Source organism: Myotis nattereri (genome assembly GCF_964212035.1).
Source record: "Myotis nattereri genome assembly, chromosome: 6".
NCBI classification, from domain to species: Eukaryota; Metazoa; Chordata; class Mammalia; order Chiroptera; family Vespertilionidae; genus Myotis; species Myotis nattereri.
The window spans coordinates 10,093,273-10,116,222 of NC_138081.1; the positions used below are offsets into that span (position 1 = coordinate 10,093,273).

General features: G+C 45.3%; 2 protein-coding genes across 6 annotated transcripts in view; both read left to right on the forward strand.

Annotated features, from left to right (window-relative positions):
- The window catches only part of TBC1D22B (TBC1 domain family member 22B), a gene marked incomplete at its 5' end in the record, with an annotated part of 75,664 nt that extends 62,305 nt beyond the window's left edge, over nt 1–13,359 (forward strand). Inside the window, 2 exons of one of the 2 annotated variants that reach the window (XM_081093917.1) lie at nt 11,236–11,302; nt 11,428–13,354. In XM_081093917.1, coding sequence (XP_080950043.1) covers nt 11,236–11,302; nt 11,428–11,609 — 249 coding nt within the window. In that variant the 3' untranslated portion in view covers nt 11,610–13,354. Of the gene's footprint in view, nt 1–11,235; nt 11,303–11,427 lie in introns of both variants that reach the window. The other variant, XM_081093916.1, reaches the window with a different exon arrangement.
- A 1,622-nt stretch (nt 13,360–14,981) lies between these two features.
- RNF8 (ring finger protein 8) overlaps nt 14,982–22,950 on the forward strand; it is a gene marked incomplete at its 5' end in the record, with an annotated part of 48,401 nt that continues 40,432 nt past the window's right edge. For 2 of the 4 annotated variants that reach the window (XM_081093812.1, XM_081093813.1), the window contains one exon: nt 22,452–22,643. In XM_081093812.1, coding sequence (XP_080949938.1) covers nt 22,452–22,643 — 192 coding nt within the window. Of the gene's footprint in view, nt 15,269–17,845; nt 17,958–18,081; nt 18,190–20,894; nt 20,964–22,427; nt 22,644–22,950 lie in introns of those variants that run through there. The other 2 variants (XM_081093815.1, XM_081093814.1) reach the window with 2 other exon arrangements.

Here is a 22,950-nt window from a genome sequence, read left to right on the forward strand (position 1 = left end):
TGCCATGTGCTAGGCACTGCTGAAGGCATAGGAATCACTGGAAAGTAAAACAGACAGACATCTCTCTTCTCAGGGAGTTACATACTAGCTGGGAGAGACTTACAACAAACACAAGCAGAGTAAATTAGAAAGAATGTTAGAAGGTGAAAAGACAAAATCTCTAATGTAGAGCAGGATAAAGGGGTTATTAGGTAGCAGGGAAGGGGTAGGTTGCCATTTCAAGTGAAGTTGTCAGGATAGGTCACATTTGAGCAAAGGCTTGGGAAGGGGAGGGAGCCAGCCATATGATCATCTGGGGAGGAGCATCCAGGCAGAGGGAACAGCCAGTGCAAAGGCCTTCAAGCAGTGCATGCCTGCAGTTGAAGGAACTGGGGGAGGGGCCGGAGCACAGTGATCCAGGGGAAGAGTCGGCATAGGTGAGGCCAGGGTACTTACAAGGGATCAGATCACAGAGGACTTTGTAGACACTGTAGGACTATGGCTTTTTCTCTGAGCGGAAGGGGAGCCGTAAGAGTGTTTGAGCAGACAAGGGACATGATCATTCAAGGGATCGATCTGGCTTCTATGCGACTGTGGGCATGGGCGAGGGTGGGGGCAGGAGACCACCCAGGAGGCCATGGTGGTCCTCCAGGTGAGACATGAGGATGGTGTGGACCTGGATGGTGGCAGTGAAAGTGTGACAAGGGGCCAGAACTTGGATATATTTCACAAGTAAAGCCAACAGGGATTGCTGATGAATCAGGTGTAAAGCATAACAGAAAGGGTGAGTCAGTTTGACTGCACAGTTTATGAGAAGGCGGCAGAGAGCAGGTGTACGGAGGAAGATTTGGAGTCCAGTTTTGGGCATGTTGAATTTTAACTACCGTTAGACATCCAGATGGAGATGTAGGATAGACAGATCAATCCATGAGTCTGTACTATGTATGTTTAGCAGCCTTCGGCTAGAAGGCCTGAAAGCCAGGGTGGTGGTAGCGAGCCCTAAGGAAGTGAGTGTGGACAGAGGAGAGACGAGGACCAGGTCTTTCGCACACTCTCCTACACCAAGAGGCCAGGGAGAAGGGGTGGGCGGAGCAAGGAGGGAGAGCAATGACCAGTGAGGGCAGCCTTGGGAAGGGTGCCTTGGGTGAGGGTGCAGGGCAGATGTGAGGTGGTGGGATGCTGGCAGCTGCTCCAAGAGGCTTGGGCATAGGATACATTGAGAGGCTTGGGAACTGATGAGAGATTGCCAGGCTCTGAGGTCTGCGGAGAGAAAGGCCTGGAGGTTCTCATGGTCGTTATCTCTGGGGACAGTAGTGGGCTTTTACTGTTCTGCTTTGTACATCTCTGAACAGAAGGTGATTTTTTTCCAAATGGGCATCTATTTCTTCCAAAAGCAGGGAAGAAAGCCAGAGAGGGCTGAGTGCTTTTCTAAGGTCTAATTACTAACCAAGGTGTTGAGTTCTCAAGAGCAGAGCGTCGCCATGTGCTCCCCGAGCAGGCCCACTCTAATTGGTATTAGGTGGCTAAAGAGCAGAAACCTGCCCAGCAGGTAGATGGAAAGACAGGACCTGACTTGCCCAAAAGGACTTTGGAAGAAAAAGGAAAGAGCAGCGTCTGTGAGTAGATGCCAGCCGTGGTGCCAAGGCTGCAGGCAGCTGATAAAGAGCCACAGCTCCTGCCAGCAGGCAGCATATGTGACGTCTGGGATGAATGAGCACCAGGGGCTGCAGTGGCCATGTGCTGGGTGAGCTCTCAATTTTGATAATGTGGTTGAAGTGGAGCAGGGTATCGGGAGCAGGGGATCTAATTGAGTTATCATGAGCCAGGCTCAGAGGGCCTTGTCACATGTGATAAAAGCGCTTCCCAGATTAGCCCGGGGGGTGGAGGGGATTCCTGGAACGGCTGCTAGTGATTCACAGTATCGACAGAGCACAGGATAATAGTCTATGACTTCGAAACTGTGTTAGACGCAGAGATGTTCTTTCCTGGGTAGCCTATTCGATTATCTGATGGATCTGAGGTCTTTCTGCAACAACCCTCAGAATAACAATGGAGCTTTTGTCTGCTGCTGAGAGGAGTCCCACCTCTTTCTTTTAGACCAAATAGAACAGGCGATGGAACTGGATAATCTGCACAGTTTCTCCCAGCCCCACAATTCTATAATTCTGTGAATAATAAAAGAAAAAAGTGGGTGTGACTGTGCTAGGATAGACAGGAGGTGTCCTTCAGGAGACAAGCATGGCGCAGAGCGCACGAGCATTGTGTCAAATAGTGAGACCCTGGCCCGTGACCTCTGCAGAGAATAGGCTGCCAGTAGTGAAATCACTGCCCAGGAAGCTCTGTCGATGAATACAGGCATCCCAGAGAGCCAGCGGGCCTAGCCTGGGAGGGAAGTTTTAGGGCTACAGCTGCAGTGACTCGAAAGAAAACCAGATGAAGTCACTGCGGAGGTAAAAGTTGGAGTTGTGGCGGTTTCAGCAGACCAGCCCTTTGTCACTCTTAGAGAGCAGGGAGGGACCCGGCTGGGAGGGGGCCAGTGCAGGGCGTCGGGAAGCAGCCGCCCTCCTCCAGAAGGTGGGGGCTATGTGGATAGAACAGCACCAAACCTTCTCTGGGGCTGGTCCACTTGGGTCAGACCCTAGCTCTGCCGCTTTTCTGGGTACGCAACCTTAAGTAAACTGGCGTTCAGTACCTCAGTTTTCTTACCTACAAGAGATAAGCACCTGTCTCCTAGGGCCATTATGAGGATTATACAAAGTAATGCCATGACGTGGGTAGAACGCTGTGCTGCGCATATAGCCCTGCAAACAGCTTACTGTCATTATCACTGCTCCCTGCAGTGTTCTCCTGAGTCTGGGAGCAGTGAGGCGAGACAGGGTTTAGCACCCAAGTCTGAGTGCTTTTTAACTTACTTGAGTAAACAGACTCTGCTAGTCCTGGGTGAACAAACAGGGCTGGCGAGGAGGTGCCCGAGGGTGCAGGGAGAGTGGCTCTGACCATGGGGAAGAGAACAAGCAGGCCCCCGGCAGCTTTGGCACATGTGCGAGGTCTTCTGTTTGACTCGCTCCGTTGATGACGGCCCCACTGGCACTGGGAGGACTGAACGTAGTAGAGCAAGTCCACGTTCAAGCGAGCAAGCCAGGATCACAGTGGCCGAAGCCTTCATGCCCACCATCCTCACTGCAGCATGGCCAACCGTTATTGGCCCGTCCTACAGGGTCATCAAGGTCATCACGGCCCATCAAGGTCAGACTTTTGGGTCTCTTCCCCGGTGTTTCCAGATGCACATTGCCCTGGGACCCATTCCTCTGAGCATGCAGTGGAGAAGGGGTGGGTGGAGCTGCCCTCGAGAATGGCCGCTTGTTGGAGGTCGTAAGTAAGTGCCTATTGGTCAGCTCCAGAGCTGGCTTTTAGTCCCCAGCACCCAGGACTCATCACCCTGTTTTCTTGAATCAGTGACAATGAGAAACTAACACTTTGTATTTTGTCATAAATCCCTAATCTATATATTTTTAAAGATTTGTACAGAATAGAGTAGCCTCCAGGTAGCCCGGAAATGATTTGGCTGTAACACTGCATCCACTATTCACCCTGCAGTCTAAAAAGCCATCTCGGGACAGTATCTGTGAGAGCCCAGAAGAGCAGGATCCCCCACAGAGATGGCAGGGCAGGTGTCTCAGGACTGATCTCAAGGGGACTCCAAGGACCAATCATCAAAATTCCTCCAACTCTGTAAAACGGGAACTGGCGAGGATCACCTTGGCCCAGCTGATGACTGTAAACCAAAGTAGCAGCTGGCCTCGGATCCTTTGCTTTCATCTTATGGAAAACCTTGGAGAGATTCCCACTCTGAAAATGTCTTTTGGAGGACACTGGTCAGAGTTATTAAATGAAACAGTGCTAAGCCCAAGGGATGTTTCAGGCCTAAATAACAACTAAATGTAAATAAATCCCTCGAACCAGATGGCATCCACCCATTACTTCTGCAGGAACTTCTGTTTGGGATCGTGGAATGTTGCCCAAACAGATATCCAGTAAATTGCCCATTTGAATCCAGCCCAGAAGGTTCAGAGAGAGCCCTGAGGCTAGTGTGAGAAAGGATGGAAACAGAGTAAGCCCTGGAGGGGGACTCCATGGCGTTCTCTGAGGGGAAACTTGCCAGATGCACTACCAGGTACTCTGATGCTGGGGAAACCAGTGAATGAGTTTGGCTCACAAAGTTTACATAAAGGACACGTTTTTGAAAATTGAAACCAGGGGAATTGTTTTGCTACCTCACTGGTTTTCAAAACAGGAAGGATTTGTTTTAAACTACTTATTTGACTAAGAAAGTATATTTACATGCCTGAATACATTTACGTTTGCAAAGTATGTTCCAGTATTGTTAAGTGATTCTTACCACAGAATCTTATTTAACAGTATATATGTTATGTGGCCTTGAGGTCTTTTGCTGTCAATTATTATACATCCTATCTTTGGTGGTGCTTGGCTCTTAGCACTGAGTAAAATTAATCAACTACAGATTTCTTTCAAGCAGCCTCTGCTATGACTTATTTTCTTTTTGTTCCTCCTACATTATGCCCCAGTTCCCTCTCACTCCAAAGCAAGCAATATGTAGAATAGTGGTTATGAGCACCAGTTCTCATTCACAGATTACCTGCGTTCAGATCCCAGCCCACCACTACTCTGACCCTGGGCAAGTTCCTTAACCTCTGTGCCTCAATTTCCTCATCTGTAAAATGGACTAATGTGTATCTCAGAATGTATGTGACGATGAAATAAGTTAATACAGAGTACAGGTGAAGCATCCAGGCTCTGCCTGGTATGTGGTAAATGCCCGGCATGTAGTACGTGCTACCATTATAACAATTACTATCCTAGATTTCTCCCTCTTCATCTGCAGTTCTTCCATCTATTGAGCATTCTCTAATGGGTTTTCCCTGTGCCTTTTCCTTACCAAAGTCTCTTTGCTTATTACCTACTATCCCTTCTTCTCCCTTGGCCCTTCCTTACCTAATTGTCACCCCCTCTCCCCATCACAGCCAAGATACAGCTCAAATTACTCCTCTGCTGTATTTGTTTTTCTTTGTGATCTGTGGGTTTTCAGCAGGTACCTGAGCCAGACCCTTTTCTACTTTTCAACCATTTTCAGTTTTTTTTCTGTGAAAGCCGTTGCCCCTTTCCATTAATTTGGAACCGTCTCTGCTGCTTGCCCCACAAGCTGTCTTCTCACAAGCCCAGTGTTTCATCTAAGCATGTCATACTTAGTGCTCCCATTAGCTGGCTTTGTAACAAATCTTCAGTGGTTCCCAGCCCAGGCAGTGCCTCTTCTCTACCTCTAGCTAAAAGCACCTGATTTGTGATTAACACCTTCCCATTGTTACAGCACTACGATGGGGGTGCATTCCTAGGCATGGCCACCAGGTGGCAGAATGGTTCCTCACACCTAAGCCTCACTGCCCTTGGGGGAGGTGAGGAGTGTTAAACGACTCTGAAGGGAGGAATAAGGGGTAGAATTATTTCCAGGTTTCTGGAAGGTTTCTAGCACGGCTAGAAGAATTGGAAATTACTGGTAGCTCTTATCCCAGCAAAGAATAGTCTTTTCTAGAAAGATCATCCCTTTATCGGTTGCTTTTGTTTATCAATTGTATGTGTATGTAACCACTATAAAAAATTAAAAATACCAGTATGTAAAAAGAAAAAAATTAGGTACCTGAAATCTTACCACACAAAGGTGATATATTTCCTTCCAGACATTTCATTATGCAAATCTATATGAGTAAATACATATTGTATGTACATAACTGTTAAGTCATTTTGTATACTTTGTTCTGTAACCTCTATTTACCACTTTACAAAATATAGTGGCGTTCTAGAATGTCAAAAAGTATAGATAAACATCATTTCCCCAAATTTGTATTTTTTACACATTACATGAGTACATGCTTGTCCAAAAATTTTGAAAACATGAATAATGTGGCTGCAGGGTATTTTGTTTTATGGATTTATCTTCATGTATTTAATGAAAGGTCACTCTCTGTGATATCTAGGGTTTCCTTCCTTGGGATCTCAAGTGTGCTTTTATTCCATCAAGAGCTGTTTAGTACCTCTAGTGCAGTGGTTCTCAACTTCTGGCCCTTTAAATACAGTTCCTCATGTTGTGACCCAACCATAAAATTATTTTCATTGCTACTTCATAACTGTAATGTTGCTACTGTTATGAATTGTAATGTAAATATTTGATATGCAGGATGGTCTTAGGCGACCCCTGTGAAAGGGTCATTGGACCGCCAAAGGGGTCGCGGCCCACAGGTTGAGAACCGCTGCTCTAGTGGAACCCCAGACCTGGTTGCCTGTTGGAATCATTGGAGACGTTTGTGAAAAGTGTGCATTGCCGGGTCCCATCCTAAGTATTGAGAATCCAAAACTCCGGGAATGAGGCTTGGACCCATGTGTTTCTAAGAATTCCTGCAGTCGCTTAAGCTCTTACACTGGTTGGATGGCAAGTGCGATGATCACTTGAAGCCCTAAGGGTCTCATTGAGTCTCCAGGCCTCTTGGTGCTTATGTTCTGGTGAGGCTAAGCAAATATCGTTTCTTCAGTTCAGGGCTGGTTCGGAGTCAGTGAGGTATGTCCTCAAGAAATAGGATAGCGTCCTAGCCGGTTTGGCTCAGTGGATAGAGCATCGGTCTGCAGACTGAAGGGTTCCAGGTTCGATTCTGGTCACAGGCATATGCCTGGGTTGCAGGCTCAATCCTCAGTGGGAGGCGTGCAGGAGGCAGCTGATCAATGATTCTCTCATCACTGATGTTTCTATCTCTCTCTCCCTCTCCCTTTCTCTCTGAAATCAATAAAAATTTATTAAAAAATAAAAATGAAATAGAATAGCGACATGGCCTCACCCAGCGAGTTGATTGAAAGTGGGAATGAGATTCTATGCCAACAAAAATCAATAAAAAACTTTTCCAATGAATTAAGTTAAAAATTAATATTAATGTCCTAGCTGGTTTGTTTCAATGGATAGAGCTTCGGCCTGAGGACTGAAGGGTTCCAGGTTCGATTCCAGTCAAGGACACATGCCCAGGTTGTGGGCTTGATCCCCAGTAGGGGTTATGCAGGAGGCAGCCGATCAAAATGATTCCCTCTCATCATTGATGTTTCTCTCTCTTTCTTCTCCCTTCCTCTCTCTGAAATCAATGAAAAAATATTTTAAAAAATTAATTTTAGTAATAACCTGAGTGTTAAACTAGACTCTGGAAGGAAGTATAAGAGTTCTTGTTGCCGAAACTGGTTTGGCTCAGTGGATAGAGCGTCGGCCTGCGGACTGAAAGGTCCCAGGTTCGATTCCAGTCAAGGGCATGTACCTGGGTTGCGGGCATATCCCCAGTGGGAGATGTGCAGGAGGCAGCTGATCGATGTTTCTCTCTCATCGATGTTTCTAGCTCTCTCTCTCTCTCCCTTCCTCTCTGTAAAAAATCAATAAAATATATTTTAAAAAAAAAAAAGAGTTCTTGTTAGCTGTGGTGTGGACCAAGAGAAGGGCAAGAAGAACAAGGACCTTAACATAGGGTCCCCACGTAGAAGTCAGGAGATCCCTGGATGTGAATGGAACATAATTAGTTTTCTTTTCAGTGACCCCTAATTCAGTTAGTGTTTCCTGCAATAATGAGTGTGGGCAACAAAGCACAGTAATATTAGTAGTACCTGTCTTTGTCACTGATTATAACATTGTTTATTACTAGTTTGAAATTATAGTAGTTAATCTGCCATTAGATCTTCTTATAGAATATATTAATGAAGTATATACATTATAATATCACAAATTTATTTTAAAAATATTTGATAAGCCCGGCCAGTGTGGCTCAGTGGTTGGGCATCAACCTATGAACCAGGAGGTCAGGGTTCAATTCCTGGTCAGGCACAAGCCCAGGTTTCAGGCTTGATCCCTTGAGGGGTGAGGCAGGCGGTGTGCAGGAGGCTGCCAATCGATGATTCTCTCTCATTATTAGTGTTTATATTTCTCTCTGCCTCTTCCTTCCTCTCTGAAATAAAAACGTTTTTTAGTAAAAAAACAAAACATTTTGATAACTATATTTCAATTTAACTGGTCTTCTATGTGATTCTGTGTATTTCATTTTATGTATTTAAAACCATTATTCTGAAAATGGCTTTACCATACAGCTAAAGATAGGCTTCGCCAAGTAGCCAGAGTCTGAGGTACAGAAAGGGTTAAGACCTCTGTAATAGAGAGTCTTATAGTTAGAATAAAAGTTGACTCCCTGAGGAGTTTGGGTGGGGCCTTTGGGGGAAGGCATAGGAAGCAGAAGAGGGGTCAAAGGGGAGTCAGGGAGTTCATGGGGGAGGGTATTATATTCCAAGGACAACATTTAAAGAAAAGAAGTTTGGGCCTAGCTGGTTTGGCTCAGTGGATAGAGTGTCAGCCTGCAGACTGAAGGGTTCCAGGTTCAATTCTGGTCAAGGGCATATGCCTGGGTTGTGGGCTCGATCCCCAGTGGCAGGCGTGCAGGAGGCAGCAGATCAATGATTCTCTCTCATCATTGATGTTTCTATTTCTCTCTCCCCTCTCCCTTCCTCTCTGAAATTAATTTTAAAAATATTTTAAAAAATAAGTTGACGGGAGAGTATGGGCAGATAGAGAAGCAGAAAGGCTGATTGCTTTCTCTTGTTCTTCCTGTGGATTTACCACCATTTTGACTTAAGTCTTCAAGTTTTATTCTCATGCTTGGAGATCTCGGGGACGGAGTTACAATTAACAAAGTTTTTTTAATGATAGTATTCAGTGCTGGTGGAGATCTGGGAAATGAGCGTTTTTCTGGAATGCGTTTTCTGGATGAGTGTTAAGTACTTTTAAAATATTCATGCCCTCTGACATAGTAATTTCATTCCTAGGACTTTTAGCCCAAGAAAATAGTCTAAAATATGGCTTTATGCATAAGGCTGTTCATTATAATTTCATTATAGTGAAAAACCAGAAATAATCAAGTGCTCAAAACAGGAAGATGTAGAATAAATGATGGTACATCTGCATCATGGAAAATTGTTTGGCCATTGAGAATGTCTACAAGGAGTTCTTAATATTAGAGGAAATGCTTATGATAAACGCTAAATAGATTCAACATTGCATAGAGGAGCTATTTCAACTGTGTAAAATGTGCAGAAAAAGGACTGGAAGGAAATATGCCAAAACATTGCAAAATAGCTTCCTTTTGATTATGAAGTTATAGGTATTTTATTTTCTGCTTTTTTCTTTTTACTAAACGAAACTTCCACAAAATGTGTATTAAGACTTTATTGTAAAAATTGAAAACAAAGGGCTTAAAAGATAGAGAAGTATAATGATAAAGTGAAAGTCTCACTTCCCCAAAAGCAACTGCCTAGCCCTCTACAGTTTTTATACACCAATATAGGTTTTTTAAAGTTTTTATACACTCATATACATATATAAATTATAAATATATTATGTTTTCCCATTTACCTAAGTGATTCTATATTATACGTATTTTCCTACAACTTCCTCTTTTTTCCTCCTAAAACTGTCTTAGCTATTTTTCACCTTAGTGCATGGAGTCCTACTTCATTTGTTACAGGTGCTGCCTGTATTTCATGATATGGATAGCCACGGTCTATCTAACTATTCCCATAAGGAGGACACTTCTCTGGTGTCATTCCCGCTATTGGGAGCGTGATGCAGTGACTACCTTTATACAGGAGTGTGAATATTTCCCGAGGAGAGGGACCCAGACATAGAGTCCTGGATCAGACACCATGGGTGTTTCTGATTTTGTTACACACGGCCTCTATTTGTTAAGATGATTTAAACTGTCCTGTAACCAAAACCATAGAATAACAGTGGCTTAAAACAAGATAGTTGTTTACTTCTCTTTGACTCTTCTGGCTTGTTGCTCTACCATCTTCAGCACGTGGCTCTAAAACCTTAGGGTCTGAGATGGCTGCTTCCACTCCTGCATTTATATCCATTTTCTAGGAAGGGGAGAAAGAAGGAAAGTTTAGGGCAGATCCCAGAATTAGTCAGAACTTAGTCATATTGGCCATACATTTCAGTGATGCGTGAACAGTATGATAAAGCCAGCTAAGTTTCTGTTGCTGAAAGAAGAAACCTCATAAAGACAGACATGACCTTTACACTACAAAACATTGCCAAGGCACCACAGCCTGTGGGTGGGCCATCAGCATTCCCTGCGTTGCCTGGTCGCTGCGCCCAGCCATTTGTCTATTTGGTTGTTTCCCTTTTTTCTTACTGATATGTAGGCACTCTTTGATTATGGGTATTAACTTTTCATCTCTTACAGGTGTTATGCATATTTCCTTATAGTTAGTTTCTTATACTTTATTTTTATTTTTGGTGCCTTGACACATTATGGTTTTTATAATTATATGTAATCAAATCTCAGTAAGTTTATGGCTCTGGGGTTTGTGTCTTGCTACAATTACTTTTATAATCAGAAAAATAACAAGAATATCCAGTTCAGAAAGAGAGACAGAGAAAGAACTTGAAGCAACAGCAATAGCGTAGGTAACTAAATACCGAGAGAACCTAAAATCTCACATTCATTTTTATTCCAATGTCCTCTTTAATAGCGGTCTCCATGGAGCTGTTTAAGGGACCTGTGCTTTGAAAACTAATAGAGTTTAGATGGGTGGAGTTTTAAAAGAAGAGGTGTTCCAAGTGAAAGGAACAACATAAGTTAAACCAGGGAGCACAAGCAGACGTGGCTGAATGGTCCCGGCTGGAGGAGGCCTGTACATGGGAACAGTGAGAATTAAGCAGGAGGTTGAGGATGGTCTTGGAGAACATGGCGAGGAATAGGGTGATTGCAAGTAACACTGTATTGCGAGAAAAGTGTCCATGCAGAAGGATATGTAGCAGTCGCCAGTACTAGTAAATGTTTTTGTTTTTCTTTTAAAGGAAGCAAATTAAGTTACTAACAAAAGGGAAATGGTTGCATAAATTAGTATAGCCGCACGACAATACTAATATTGAATGTAATCATTTTTGAAGGCTGCATGGAAAAACTTGATAATTATAGGTAAAAATTTATCTGAAATCACATGAAATCCTAATTATGATTACAACTATTTAAAGAAATATGCATGTGAAAAGACTGAAAAGGAATACTTCAAAATTAGGGCGATGTTTGGATGATGAGTGATTATTTTTCTTTTTTAAATATCCATATTTACTGTTGTCATTCTCTATTTATAATATTTTTAAAGAGACAGGTGTTAGTGGATTGGGAAATCAGCAGAGGCTTTTCAGTGCTTCCTGGGGACAGAGGGCCGTGTGCTGCTTGGGAGGAGGGAGGCCCTGCCTGTCAGGATGCGGGACAGAGAAAGGGACCTGTCCAGGACCTACGGGTCCATTGCTCTGTGGTCCCGGGATGAGCAAAGTCCTTTCTTGCATTTCAGGGTCTCCTCATGCTGCTACAAAACCTACCTACGATACACTGGGGCAACGAAGAGATCGGGCTGCTGCTCGCCGAGGCGTACAGGCTCAAGTACATGTTCGCCGACGCCCCCAATCACTACCGTCGATAGGTGCTATCTCCCCATGGGGACCCAGACTGCCCCCATCTCTGATGGCAATCTGATCACTGTGGCCACTGTGCGAGCCGTGGACTGGACCAGGAACCACTCCTGCTGTAAAAAGCTCACACCCGCCGCCCAGGTCTTAACTTTTTGGCGTGCCTATCCACCACTCCATGTCTCTGGATGGGTCTCCTGGACCGCTGTCAGTATTCCATGCCACGTGCATGGGCCAGCTCTGGGAGAGGACTGAAAAAGAGGTACAGGGTTGTCTGCCCCTTTAAAAGAAACTGGAGAAACGAAGGGGAAGGCTCAGGGTCTTAACTTACATTGACCATCCATGGACTGGCTGTCTCTTGCCTCCCAGCCCCAACTGATATTGTTGCTTTTTGTGACGTAGTTTGATTTGATCACAGGTCAGAAACGCCTTATGTTTTCAAAATACTCCTAGCCCCTCTCCCCTGTCCACGGTTCCTAGCCCTTTACCTGCTGCCCTGGTCTGAGCCAGTGAGGGGCAGCTCTTCAAGACCATTGTTCTCAGATGGAGGAGACACGGATGCTTATAACTGGGAAGAGCCTGTACCCAAGGGCTAGGGGTTTTATTTTTCCTTTTCTCACTAGTATGTGAGCGTGCGCTTGTGTTCATGCGTGGGAATGCCCACCCAACATTTAGTTGCCTGTCTGAATTTCTTCGTCCAGACTAGCCCATCACACCAGCTGGGAAAGGCCCAGCGACCAAGTGTGCAAGCGTCCCTTGAGAAGGACAGGGCAGGGAGGGAGGAGGGTCTCCTTACCTCTCCAAAGCCTTTTCCATGATGACCCACTCCAAGATATTATGTGTAAATTGTGTTATTATGTATATGGGTAAAGATGTACAAATATATGTCCTCTTTGTAGCAGATATGATTTTATATTTATAATGCGCATCAACTTGTGAAAGCAATCCGGGTCACCAGCGCAGGTGACGTTGCCAGCAGGTTGGTTTCTGGATGCCCTCCTGGGCGGGCGGGAAGCGAGTGGGATCTGCTAGGGGGGGCGGTGCGGAGCAGATGGAGCTGCTGTGGAACCAGAGGCAGCCATGCTGAGCCTCAGTGTCTCAGTTGTTTTCCTCCCCCCTGACTCCCCACCCCGGCCCTGGTGGAGCCTCTGCCCTGCCCCTTCCTGCCTTCAGTCAGAGCTCCCCCCTCTTCACCCCTAGCCCTCCAGAGAGAGGACACAGAGGCAGAAGCCCTTCTGCATGTTTGTAGCCCCTGCCTTTCCCCCGGAATGGGGGAGGGCTTTTGTTTTTACATCTGTAAGTCAGCATTGTATTCAGGACAGAAGCTGTGACTGACTGTCAGTGCCAAGGAAAGGGGTTTCCCGTGTGTCCCTGGGGTTTGGGCTCTTCTCAGAGGGAGGCATTTGGTGTCCCCACCATTGTGATCACATCCCATCCAGCTCACGAGATGTGTGACCCCGTTCGATGTTTGGCGTTTGGTAGTGGAGAAGTGGGGGATGGTGGCACGCAGCTGTCATCTTCTTGAGAAGCCAAGCCGTGTCCCAGTGGGTGACACCCTGGTGTCTGCCAGCAGAGCCACCCACAGGCGTCTTGTCTCTCACCTGGAGCTGTTTCTCAGGCATCCTTCCTAACCCTGCGCCCTCCCCGCCGTGTGCCTCAGTCTCCTCCGCAGAGCGGGCCCGGGGCCCAGCCTCAGCTGGACTGAAGAAAGACACTTACGTTCCCAAGGGGTGGTTTTATTTTTTTAGTTTTTATGTTTGTATGGGAAATTGTGGGTAAAGTGAAAGAATTGTAAATAAAGAGTGGATTTCCTCCTCCGCTGCTGGTTTTTCTCCCGTGGATTTGTGTAACCTGGAACTAAGGAGTCTCCCTTTTCTAGGTTTTTTTCCTGTTGATACTAGTAAGTGTGGGGATGAGCCTTCTGTAAGGCAGGCAGGGGACATCAGCAGGCCCACTGCGCCCGCCTCGGGGAAGGACACTGGAAGCAGACTGAGTGGTCACGTGGCTCCTAATGTCTGAGAGAGCACCTCGCCATGTGCCAAACACGGGGACAAGCACTTTACGTGGATTAACTTGTCCGAAAGGAATTAACTTGTCCATCAAACTGTTTTCCCACCAAACCATTCAGAACTAAACTGTGTTCCAAGACTGGCCCTCCACTTAGGGCCTTCATTAAGGTTTCTCTTTTTTGGTTGTTGGTTGGTTTTCCTCTTAGTAACCTGATTCCAGAAAGGCAGCTGGCTGCGTCTTTGTCTGCAGTATAGATTGGAATGGTTTCTTCACCTGGAACTTCTTCCTAGGGCTCATTTGAGAGTGTTTCTTGGTTTTAGTCATTTGGATTAAATTCAGCTATATCTAACAAAAGCCAAAAATAACTGACTTAGCCCAGCCAATATGGCTCAGTGGTTGAGCGGCGACCTATGAACCAGGAGGTCATAGTTCGATTCCCCATCGGGGCACATGCCCAGGTTGCAGGCTTGATCCCCAGTAGGTGCTGTGCAGGAGGCAGCCAATTGGTGATTCTCTCTCATCTTTGATGTTTCTATCTCTCCCTCTCCCTTCCTCTCTGAAGTCCATAAACATATATTTAAAAAAATAAATAAATGGCTTACACAACATGGAAATACCTCTCACATAAAAGTCCAAAAGTAGGCAACCCAGGGTCATGGGATGAATCTGTTTCACAAAGCCTGTAGGAACCCGGACTTCTCTCGGTCTTCATGGTAAAGATGACCAACTAACACTCTAGCTACTGCATCCACTTTCCAAGCGACAGGATGGCGTAAAGAAGGGACAACGAAAGAAACATAGGAAACGTGCCAGTAGTGTTTATGGAAGGTTCCAGAAGGGTACCCCATAATAACTCCTTTTAAGACTCACAGGTCAAAATTCAACCCCACGATAGGTCACCCCTAGTTGCAAGGGAGGTTGGGGGATGAGTCAGTCAGGCAGCCATGTACCTGGCTCAAAATCAGAATTCTATTACTATGGAGGAAGGGAAGAACAGATACCAGGATCCAGGTAGCAATCTACAATAAGAACTTAATAAGGAGAGTTGAAAATAGAGACCAGGCTTTCCCATGAGCATATAAAGGGTATCTGACTTTGAAATTCAAGTGACTGCTTACAGTTAACCTTGGAATTTAACCATTATCATAAAACATGGACAGTATTTCTACTTGATATTGTTTGGACTTGAAGCCATTAAATGTTCCAGAAAAAATAACTATTCTGAATTAGTCTTCATTCGAAATTCTGATTTTCATTTATGTAGAAAGTCAAGCATTTTTCTGAAATATGTTTGGTCATGATTAGAAAGTTGATGAAAATTTAAAAACTAACTCTTGCATACTCTGACCTACAGTGGACCTAATGTTTCTGTAATCTAAATCTCTACAGTCCTACTTAAATAGGCCCCACCTTGGCTTGTATTCATCTGGGGAGGGATGGTGACAGATTACTCAAATAGTGAACTCATTTGCTCCTGAGGCAAGAGCCTCTTGCTGACAGTATTCGGCTTGTCTTGAGTTGGACTTTGCATGTCCAGCATCTTTGTAAAGCTTTAAGGATTGGAGTCAGAAGCTAAGCTAAACCCCAGTAACTGAGCCCTTGATATCTCTTCTTAGGACTTCCGACACTCAGTTCCCAGCTGGAGACTGTCCGAAGGGACGGAGGTACAATGACCACCGGACCGAGAAGGTATCTTGAGACCAGAAAACGAGGCAGGCAAGTCTATCGATTATAACAGGACTTGTAGAATAAGTTACAGGAAGAGTGGGTCAGTGTGGAGGGTGGCCCACAGTCTGTGCAGGTAATCACCGCTGCTGGGCAGTTGTTACAGTAAATGTTTATAGTATAGCTGAACTACTATTGAGCCACAAGACTAAGGGAGCATACCTCCTGGTCTTATCATGGTAAACTGCTTCCAATTGACACCAGCACCTACTTTGATATTTATTCTGGCTTTTTACTGACAGGAATCTCTATGGTTATATTGTATAAGCTTATAGGACACAACTAATCATTAACCATAAGGCTTTGGTCCTGGCTGAGACTATCGAGGTCAGGTTCAGAACGTGGAAATTCAAAAAAAAGGGGCATACAAAGATGGAGTCAGCATTGGTTACATCTACATCTATACAGAGACAGTTTTGGAAGCTGCCATAGGTACCAAAAGGAGGCTTTTAGACTCATGATGAGAAAGATGAAATTAACACAGAATCAGAACAGTTTATAGTCATTGTGCAGTTCATCATTTTTAAAAATATATTTTTATTGATTTCAGAGAGGAAGGGAAAGGGAGGGAGAGAGAGAAACATCAATGATTAGAAAGAATCATTGATTGGCTGCCTTCTGCACGCCCCACACTAAGGATCAAGCCCTCAACCCAAACATGTGCCCTGACCAGGAATCGAACCTCATAGGTCAACACTCAATCACTGAGCCACACTGACCAGGCTATCCTATATAACAAAAGCCTAATATGCAAATCAACCGAATGGTAGAAAATACATATATTTTTTAAATCAGATGGGTAATAAATATTTGAACTGGACACTGATATTTAGCAAGTTAAAGGATGTGAGTACTTAAAGCAGTGGTTCTCAACCTTCCTAATGCTGTGACCCTTTAATACAGTTCCTCATGTTGTGGTGACCCCCAATTTCATTGTTCAATTTCAAATTGAACATAATTAAAGCATAGTGATTAATCACAAAAACAATATGTAATTATATATGTGTTTTCCGATGGTCTTAGGCAACCCCTGTGAAAGGGTCATTTGACCCCCAAAGAAGTCGCGACCCACAGGTTGAGAACTGCTGGCTTAAAGAAACAGGGCCCTGATCACAAAGGAACGAGGTGGTTTCATACAGGACTGATTTCAAGTACCTCTAAAACATTCACCTAATTACTGATTACAGATACCTCCAGAATATAATAAACTTGATGACTCATTATAAGTACTTCCAAAATATCATAAACTTGATTAAAGGTGCCAGAAATATCTTCTGACTTTATACTTGAAGTCCTATGTTTACATAAAATATTACTCAGCGCACAGTCTGTCCAAAGCAGATGGTCCCTGTTCCCCTCCTCACCTGCTTCTGTTTTTCTAAAACATTTCCCGTTAAATAAAAGACATCTTTCCCTGAATCCTTCAGCAGAAGTCTTACACTTGGGGGAGGGTGGAAAAGAGACAGTGGTGGAATAAATGAGTAAGAGGAAAGGTAGAGTGAATGAGAATGTGGAGCCATCAGCCTCACCTTCCCCCCCTGCCCGCCCCCCACCACACACACACACACAGTAAGGCTGGGTCTTAGCTCCCCCCAATCACCCTGAGTCTAGGGAAGCCACCTGTGCCCTCGCTGCCCACGCTACCCCCAAGGTGAGACTAAATGCAGTGATATATGGAAAACTTATCCTGTGATCTCAAGAAAGTCCTTAGGGAGAAACAACAGGGCTTTGCTTGAGATGCTACATCAAGACCCCTTTCTTCTCTGCTCAATCTTTTGAAAACAATGAAAAAGTTCCTGAATTTGAAAAAAAAAACAGCTCCTCTTTATTGACCCTCACATAGGAAATCACACTTCAAATCAGTTGGCAGAGCTGTGCCCCCAAAGTGGATTCATCCTTGTTCACCAAATGTGTTTGGTTACACATTTTGGAAAACTCATCTTGCTTGGAGATAGGTAATAAAAGAATTTAAAGTTTATTGAAGGGATTTCTACTTTATAACTTTCACCAATTTAAACAAGGGAAACATCCTGTATTGGTGTCTCTTAGACAAGAGAGTATAGAAAAGAGTAGGAAGATAGCGTTTGTACCCCCAGGAGGAGGCTTCTGCAGAAGCGGACACCCCATTCTTCTACAACAGTAGCTAACAATTACTGGGTACTCCCCATGTACCACGCATGACTATCTTACAGAATTAACCAAATGAATCCTCAAAACAATCCTATAAGGTAAGTGCTCTCCTTATCACCCTCATCTTACAAATGGGGAAGCAGGCTTGGAGAGGTCAAGTAACTGGCTCAAGGTTTCATATCTAGTAAGTAGGAGAGCTAGGATTTGAGCCCAGGCTCCAGACTCCATGCAACTCACTGCCACGCTCCAGTGGCCCCCAGTTTACTGTTGACTTGGTTAAGGGCTGGTCTCACACAAAACCACACAGCGAGCAAATGTGATCATTTGTACTCCATCTTTTTCCAAGGAGATAAAGGAAATGGGAGAGAGGGGGAGAAAGGGAAAGCTTTGTCATGATCATCATTTTAATTCTTTAACTTGACTTCTGCCATCTTCCAGAGACAGCTAACTGACCACCAAAATCCATGCGTCCTTTTCCATGATGTAGAGTTGTCTCTGGGAACTGGCTGAGCAGCCAGGGACTACATTCCCTGACCTTCCTTGGATCGAGGTGGGGTTGTGTGACCAGTTCTCTCCAATAAAATGTGAGCAGCAGGAATATATATGTCACTTCTGGGACAAGACAGTTTAAAAGTAGGTGTTCCTTTTCCCGGTTTTGCTTTTTGGATGCAAAGGACTCCGAGCTCTGGACAATAGAGAAGCCACAGATGACAGTAGTTGAGTTCCTGAATGATTTAATGGAAGGCTGTCCCCCATCCAGAAACACTGCACTGAATAACTGCGTGAGTAAAAAATAAACTTCTGTTGTGTTAAGTCACTGAAATTTGGGGTTTGTATATCGCAGCAGCTAGTATTACCATAGCATTACGGCAGACAACCAGTGACTGTTCAAGGGTCCCCCATCCCACTTTTCCTGTTCCAGTTCTTTTTAGTGCATAACAAACTGTCCCCAGACAATGGCTGAACACAGCTCTGTGGGTCAGGAACTCAGGGCACAAGAGGGATGACTTGGATCTACTCTACAATGTCTGGGGCCTCAGCTGGAAGGTTCAAAGGCTGTGGTGAGTCATGGTCAGAGTGTCACCCGGGGGCCCCTTCATTCCCATGTCTGGTAGTTGATGCTGGATCAAGTTGGGACCTCAGTTGGAGCTGTTGGCCAGAACATCTATCTGTGGCCTCTTCCATGTGATTCTTTCTGCTTCCTCATGGCGACTGGGTTCTAAGAGCAGCCCCAAAAGGCCCGGTGGAAACTATCACCTTTGATGGCGTAGCATCCCCTCTGAGTCACATACTCACTCAGATTCTTGCAACTTGAGAGTAAGAGCATGTGGGATGGGTGATATTCTTGTAATCATCTTGGAAAATAATCTGCCACATTTTCTTTCCATATTTCTCCCACTTTCCTTTTCTTCTTGCCCTCTGCTTCCTCCTCTTGTCATTTTCCTTCCCCATCTCCCCATTCTTTCTAACATTCCTTAGACCTGTTCAGTTAACATTGATTGAGTACATGCAGTGAGACATGTCAGATCCACAGGTACAGGTAACACCTTCATTTTCTGCATCCTGCTCTCTTTCCCAGGTATGGCCATCCCAGCTTAGAGACCACGGCTAGATTGTAATGAGGCTGCCTGTGGGGCTAGGTAGGTCCAGGCTCACAGCCCTGGCTTTAGCCCCTGTACTGCCATTTACTAGTTGAGTTACATTCATTCATTCAATAAAAATGTCAGGAATACAACAGAAAACAAGACATAACCGTTAAGAAGCTCATGGTAAGGACATCTTAGGCAACCCAGTAGTCTCAGGTTCCTCCTAGGTAAATGGGGATATCTTGCAAGATGGTAGTAAGGATTAAAATAATATTTAAAAAACATGTAATAGGTACTCAAAATGGTACCTACTAATTCATTGTAGAACTATTTACCATAGCAAAAGACTGGAAAGAACCGAACTGTTTATCAATAAGGGACTGGTTGAAGAAACAATGGCACATCCACACCATTGAGTAGCTACAACTATAAAGAGGAAGCAGGAATATATGTATACACTGCTATGGAGTGCTCCAAGATACATTGTTAAATAAAACAAGCAAGATGTGGGAGTGGGGTGGGAGTGGAGTTGAATAGGTGAAGCACAAGGGATTTTTGTAGGGCTTGGAAACTATCCTCTATGATAGTGTATGTGTGACACTATGCCTTTTGCCAAAACTTATAGAACTTTACATTAGAACTTTAACGGTACTTAAATTTTAAAAAATCATTTATGAGGTCAAGAGATCCCAGACAGAATGGGGACTTTGACAACAGATTCTAACCAATGAAATAATCTCTCTGAAAGGGGTGGGGAGAAAAGGTGCCAATCCTATTTAAGTAACTCTGGAATTGAGTGAACTCTGTAAGACTAAAGTCAAAAGACCTGCCATAAGCAGTCCACTCTAGTTGTTAAAAGATGTTTCCTGCAGGTGTATGAGCTAACAATTATGAAGCCACTATACACGTATCCTGGAAATGATAGTTAAGTAAATGAATGGTCGATAGTGAGAGCCAGGTTCACTCTTGGAGTGCAAGGCTACAGATAAGCAAGGAGATGACTGGAATGATCCAGGTGGCAGCTGGTACTGCGTTAGAGTTGTAAAGCATCAGTATGCATACATTTCGCTTACACATTGAAATAGGTAGCTGTATATATGTATGTATGTATTTATATGTATGTATGTTATTACATACATATAAATACTCATAGGTATGTGGATATAGAGGGGTTAGTATTCATTCACACATATTTTTCCTTGCTCTGTCAGCTGAGAGAGCCTAGAAGCAACAACTTTCCATTACCAGCAAGCATACCTAGTGCCCAGATCTTGGTTTCTAATACCATCTATATAATAAAAGCCTAAGCCACCGTTATGGCAGAATGGCCAGAATGACCGGTCGCTATGATACGCACTGACCACCAGGGGGCAGACGCTCAGTGCAGGAGCTGCCCCCTGGTGATCAGTGTGCTCCCACAGGGGGAGCGCCGGCTGGCAAACACAGCGGCAGTGGCAGGAGCCTCTCCCACCTCTGCGGCAGCGCTAAGGAGCAGCAAGCCGACAAGCCGATGGGCAGTTATGGTACCCACCAATTTTCCTAACCCTTTGCGACATCACAGGCTGAAATTCTTGATCTGACAATGCCACACAGATAACAAGCTCCATGGTTGTAGCCATGGTTAGGAAATTAGGTTCTGGAAACAGACTTCAATTGGAATCCTACTCCACCATTTAATTTTTATTTTGAGAAGACTTCTAAACCTCTCTGTGCCTCTTTTCCCACCATCCCTAAAATAGGAATTATAATTGTAACCACTATCATATTGTTTGTGAGTGGCAAGCAAATAAGATAACGTAGGGAGGTTGGTCCAGTTCTTGGCACTTAGCTGTCAATAAATGTTAGCTATTTACTATTATACTTTGTATAATTTATTTAATATATGTCTTTCCTCTCAACAGAATTTAAGAAAATCATTAACCAGGTATTGGAAGATTGAAGAGGCCAGAGGAGACATTGAATTATCAGAGGTACTCACTACAGGGAGCAGTTACCACATTATATTGGAGAATCAAAGGAAGGACTTTGAGGGCTTTTTTGTTTTTGTTTTTTCAATTAACAGCTTTATGCCCTAGCCAGTTTGGCTCAGTGGATAGAGCATCGGCCTGCGAACTGATGGGCCGTGAGTCCAGTCAAGGGCAGGTACCTCGGCTGCAGGCTCAATCCCCAGTGCTGGTGGGATGGGAGAGGGTCGCATGTGGGAGGCAACCAATCAATGTGTCTCTCCCATCGATGTTTCTCTGTCCCCCTCCCTTCCACTCTCTCTAAAAATCAATTGAAAAATATCTTTAGGTGAGGATTAACAAAACACACACACACATACACAAAATAACAGGTTTATTAAGGATAATTTACATACCATAAAATTCACCCATTGGAAGTGTATGTATGTTTCAGTGACTTTTTAGTAAATGTATACAACCGTGCAATCATAACTACTATCCAGTTTTAGAAAATTTCTAGCACTTTCCAAGATTCTCTCAAGTCTATTTGCACTCCATCATGGCTCCCACACCTAAGCCTCAAGTGATTTCTTACTTTGTTTTGCTAATTCTCCCTTAAATATATATTTTCCATTTATTTTTAGAGAGTGGAAGGAAAGGGAATGGGGGTGAAGAGAGGTCGAGAGAAATGTTATGTAAGAGTTGCCTCCTGTGCCTCCACCGGGGCCAGGATCAAACACGAAACCCAGGTATGTGCCCTTGATCGGGATCAACCCACTACCCTTCCCGTGCTGGCTAACCTCCAACCACTGAGCCACACTGGCCAGAAATCTGGATAGATTTGCCTAGTGTGAGTTTTATTTAAACAGAAGAAGAAATCCGGTAGTAAAAGGAAGTCATGTAAAATATATACTACTTAGGAACAGACTTAACATTTTAAAATTACCACAAGTTTAACGTTAAAAGTTGGTTACAGTTTTATGGAAATCATCATGAAGCAAAATGTTAAAAAAAAAAAAAAAAAAAAGCCCCAGCCGCTTTGGCTCAGGGGATAGAGCATTGGCCTGCGGACTGAAGGGTCCGAGTTGATTCCGACCAAGGGCACATGCCCAGGTTGCTGCTGGATCCCCAGTAGGGGCTCTAATGGTTGATGTTTCTCTTTCCCTCTCCCTTCCGCTCTGAAATCAATAAAAATATATATTTTTTAAAAAGAGAGAGAAAGGAAAGGTGAGAAGAGGTTCCAGTTCAGTGCGGCTAGAACAGGGGGGATGGTACTAGAAAGGGCGAGGCGGGTGCGCCTCCAGAGTTAGGTGACCCAATACCCCCGCAGCACTCGCGGGGCACTTGCGGGAGTCGGCCATCCTCCCGCGCAGGCGCAGTGGCTCCGCTGGCGGCGGCGGCGGCGGCGGCGGCGGCGGCGGCGGGGCAGGGGCGGGGCGCGGGCGGGGCGCGGGCGGGAGGGGAGTTCGCGCCCATCGCGAGCGCAGAGCGATTGCTTCTGTCTGTTGTGTGGCTATGTTGTCAGAGAAGCGGCGAGGCGGCCGGAACCCGGCCGGGGGCTGGCTGAGTGCTGACGGCGAGCCGGGGCCGATGGCCATGGGGGACCCCGGCTCCCGGGCTCGGCGGGAGCGCCCCGGGGGCCGCAGCTGGTGCCTGCGGCGCGTGGGCATGGACGCCGAGTGGCTGCTGCTGGAGGACGGGAGCGAGGTGCGCGGGCTGCGGGGAGCGCAGGGAGCCGCGGATGAATGGGAAGAGGTGGGAGCGGGCGGGGAGAGGCGCGCAGGGCTGGTGGGGAGACCGGGCTGGGTGCGTGCGCCGGGCGGCGACTGAGGGGAAAGTGGGGACCCCGAAGGGGAAAGGGCCGGAGGCGAGCCGGGAGCCAGCCGGGAGGAGGCGGGCAGGTGGGTGCAGAGGACGTGAGGACCCGCTGGCTTTGGGGGAAGGAGGCGATTTGGGGGGGGGGGCGGGGGGGGAAGACGGGCAGCCCCAGTTTGGGTCGCGCGGAGCCCGGCGC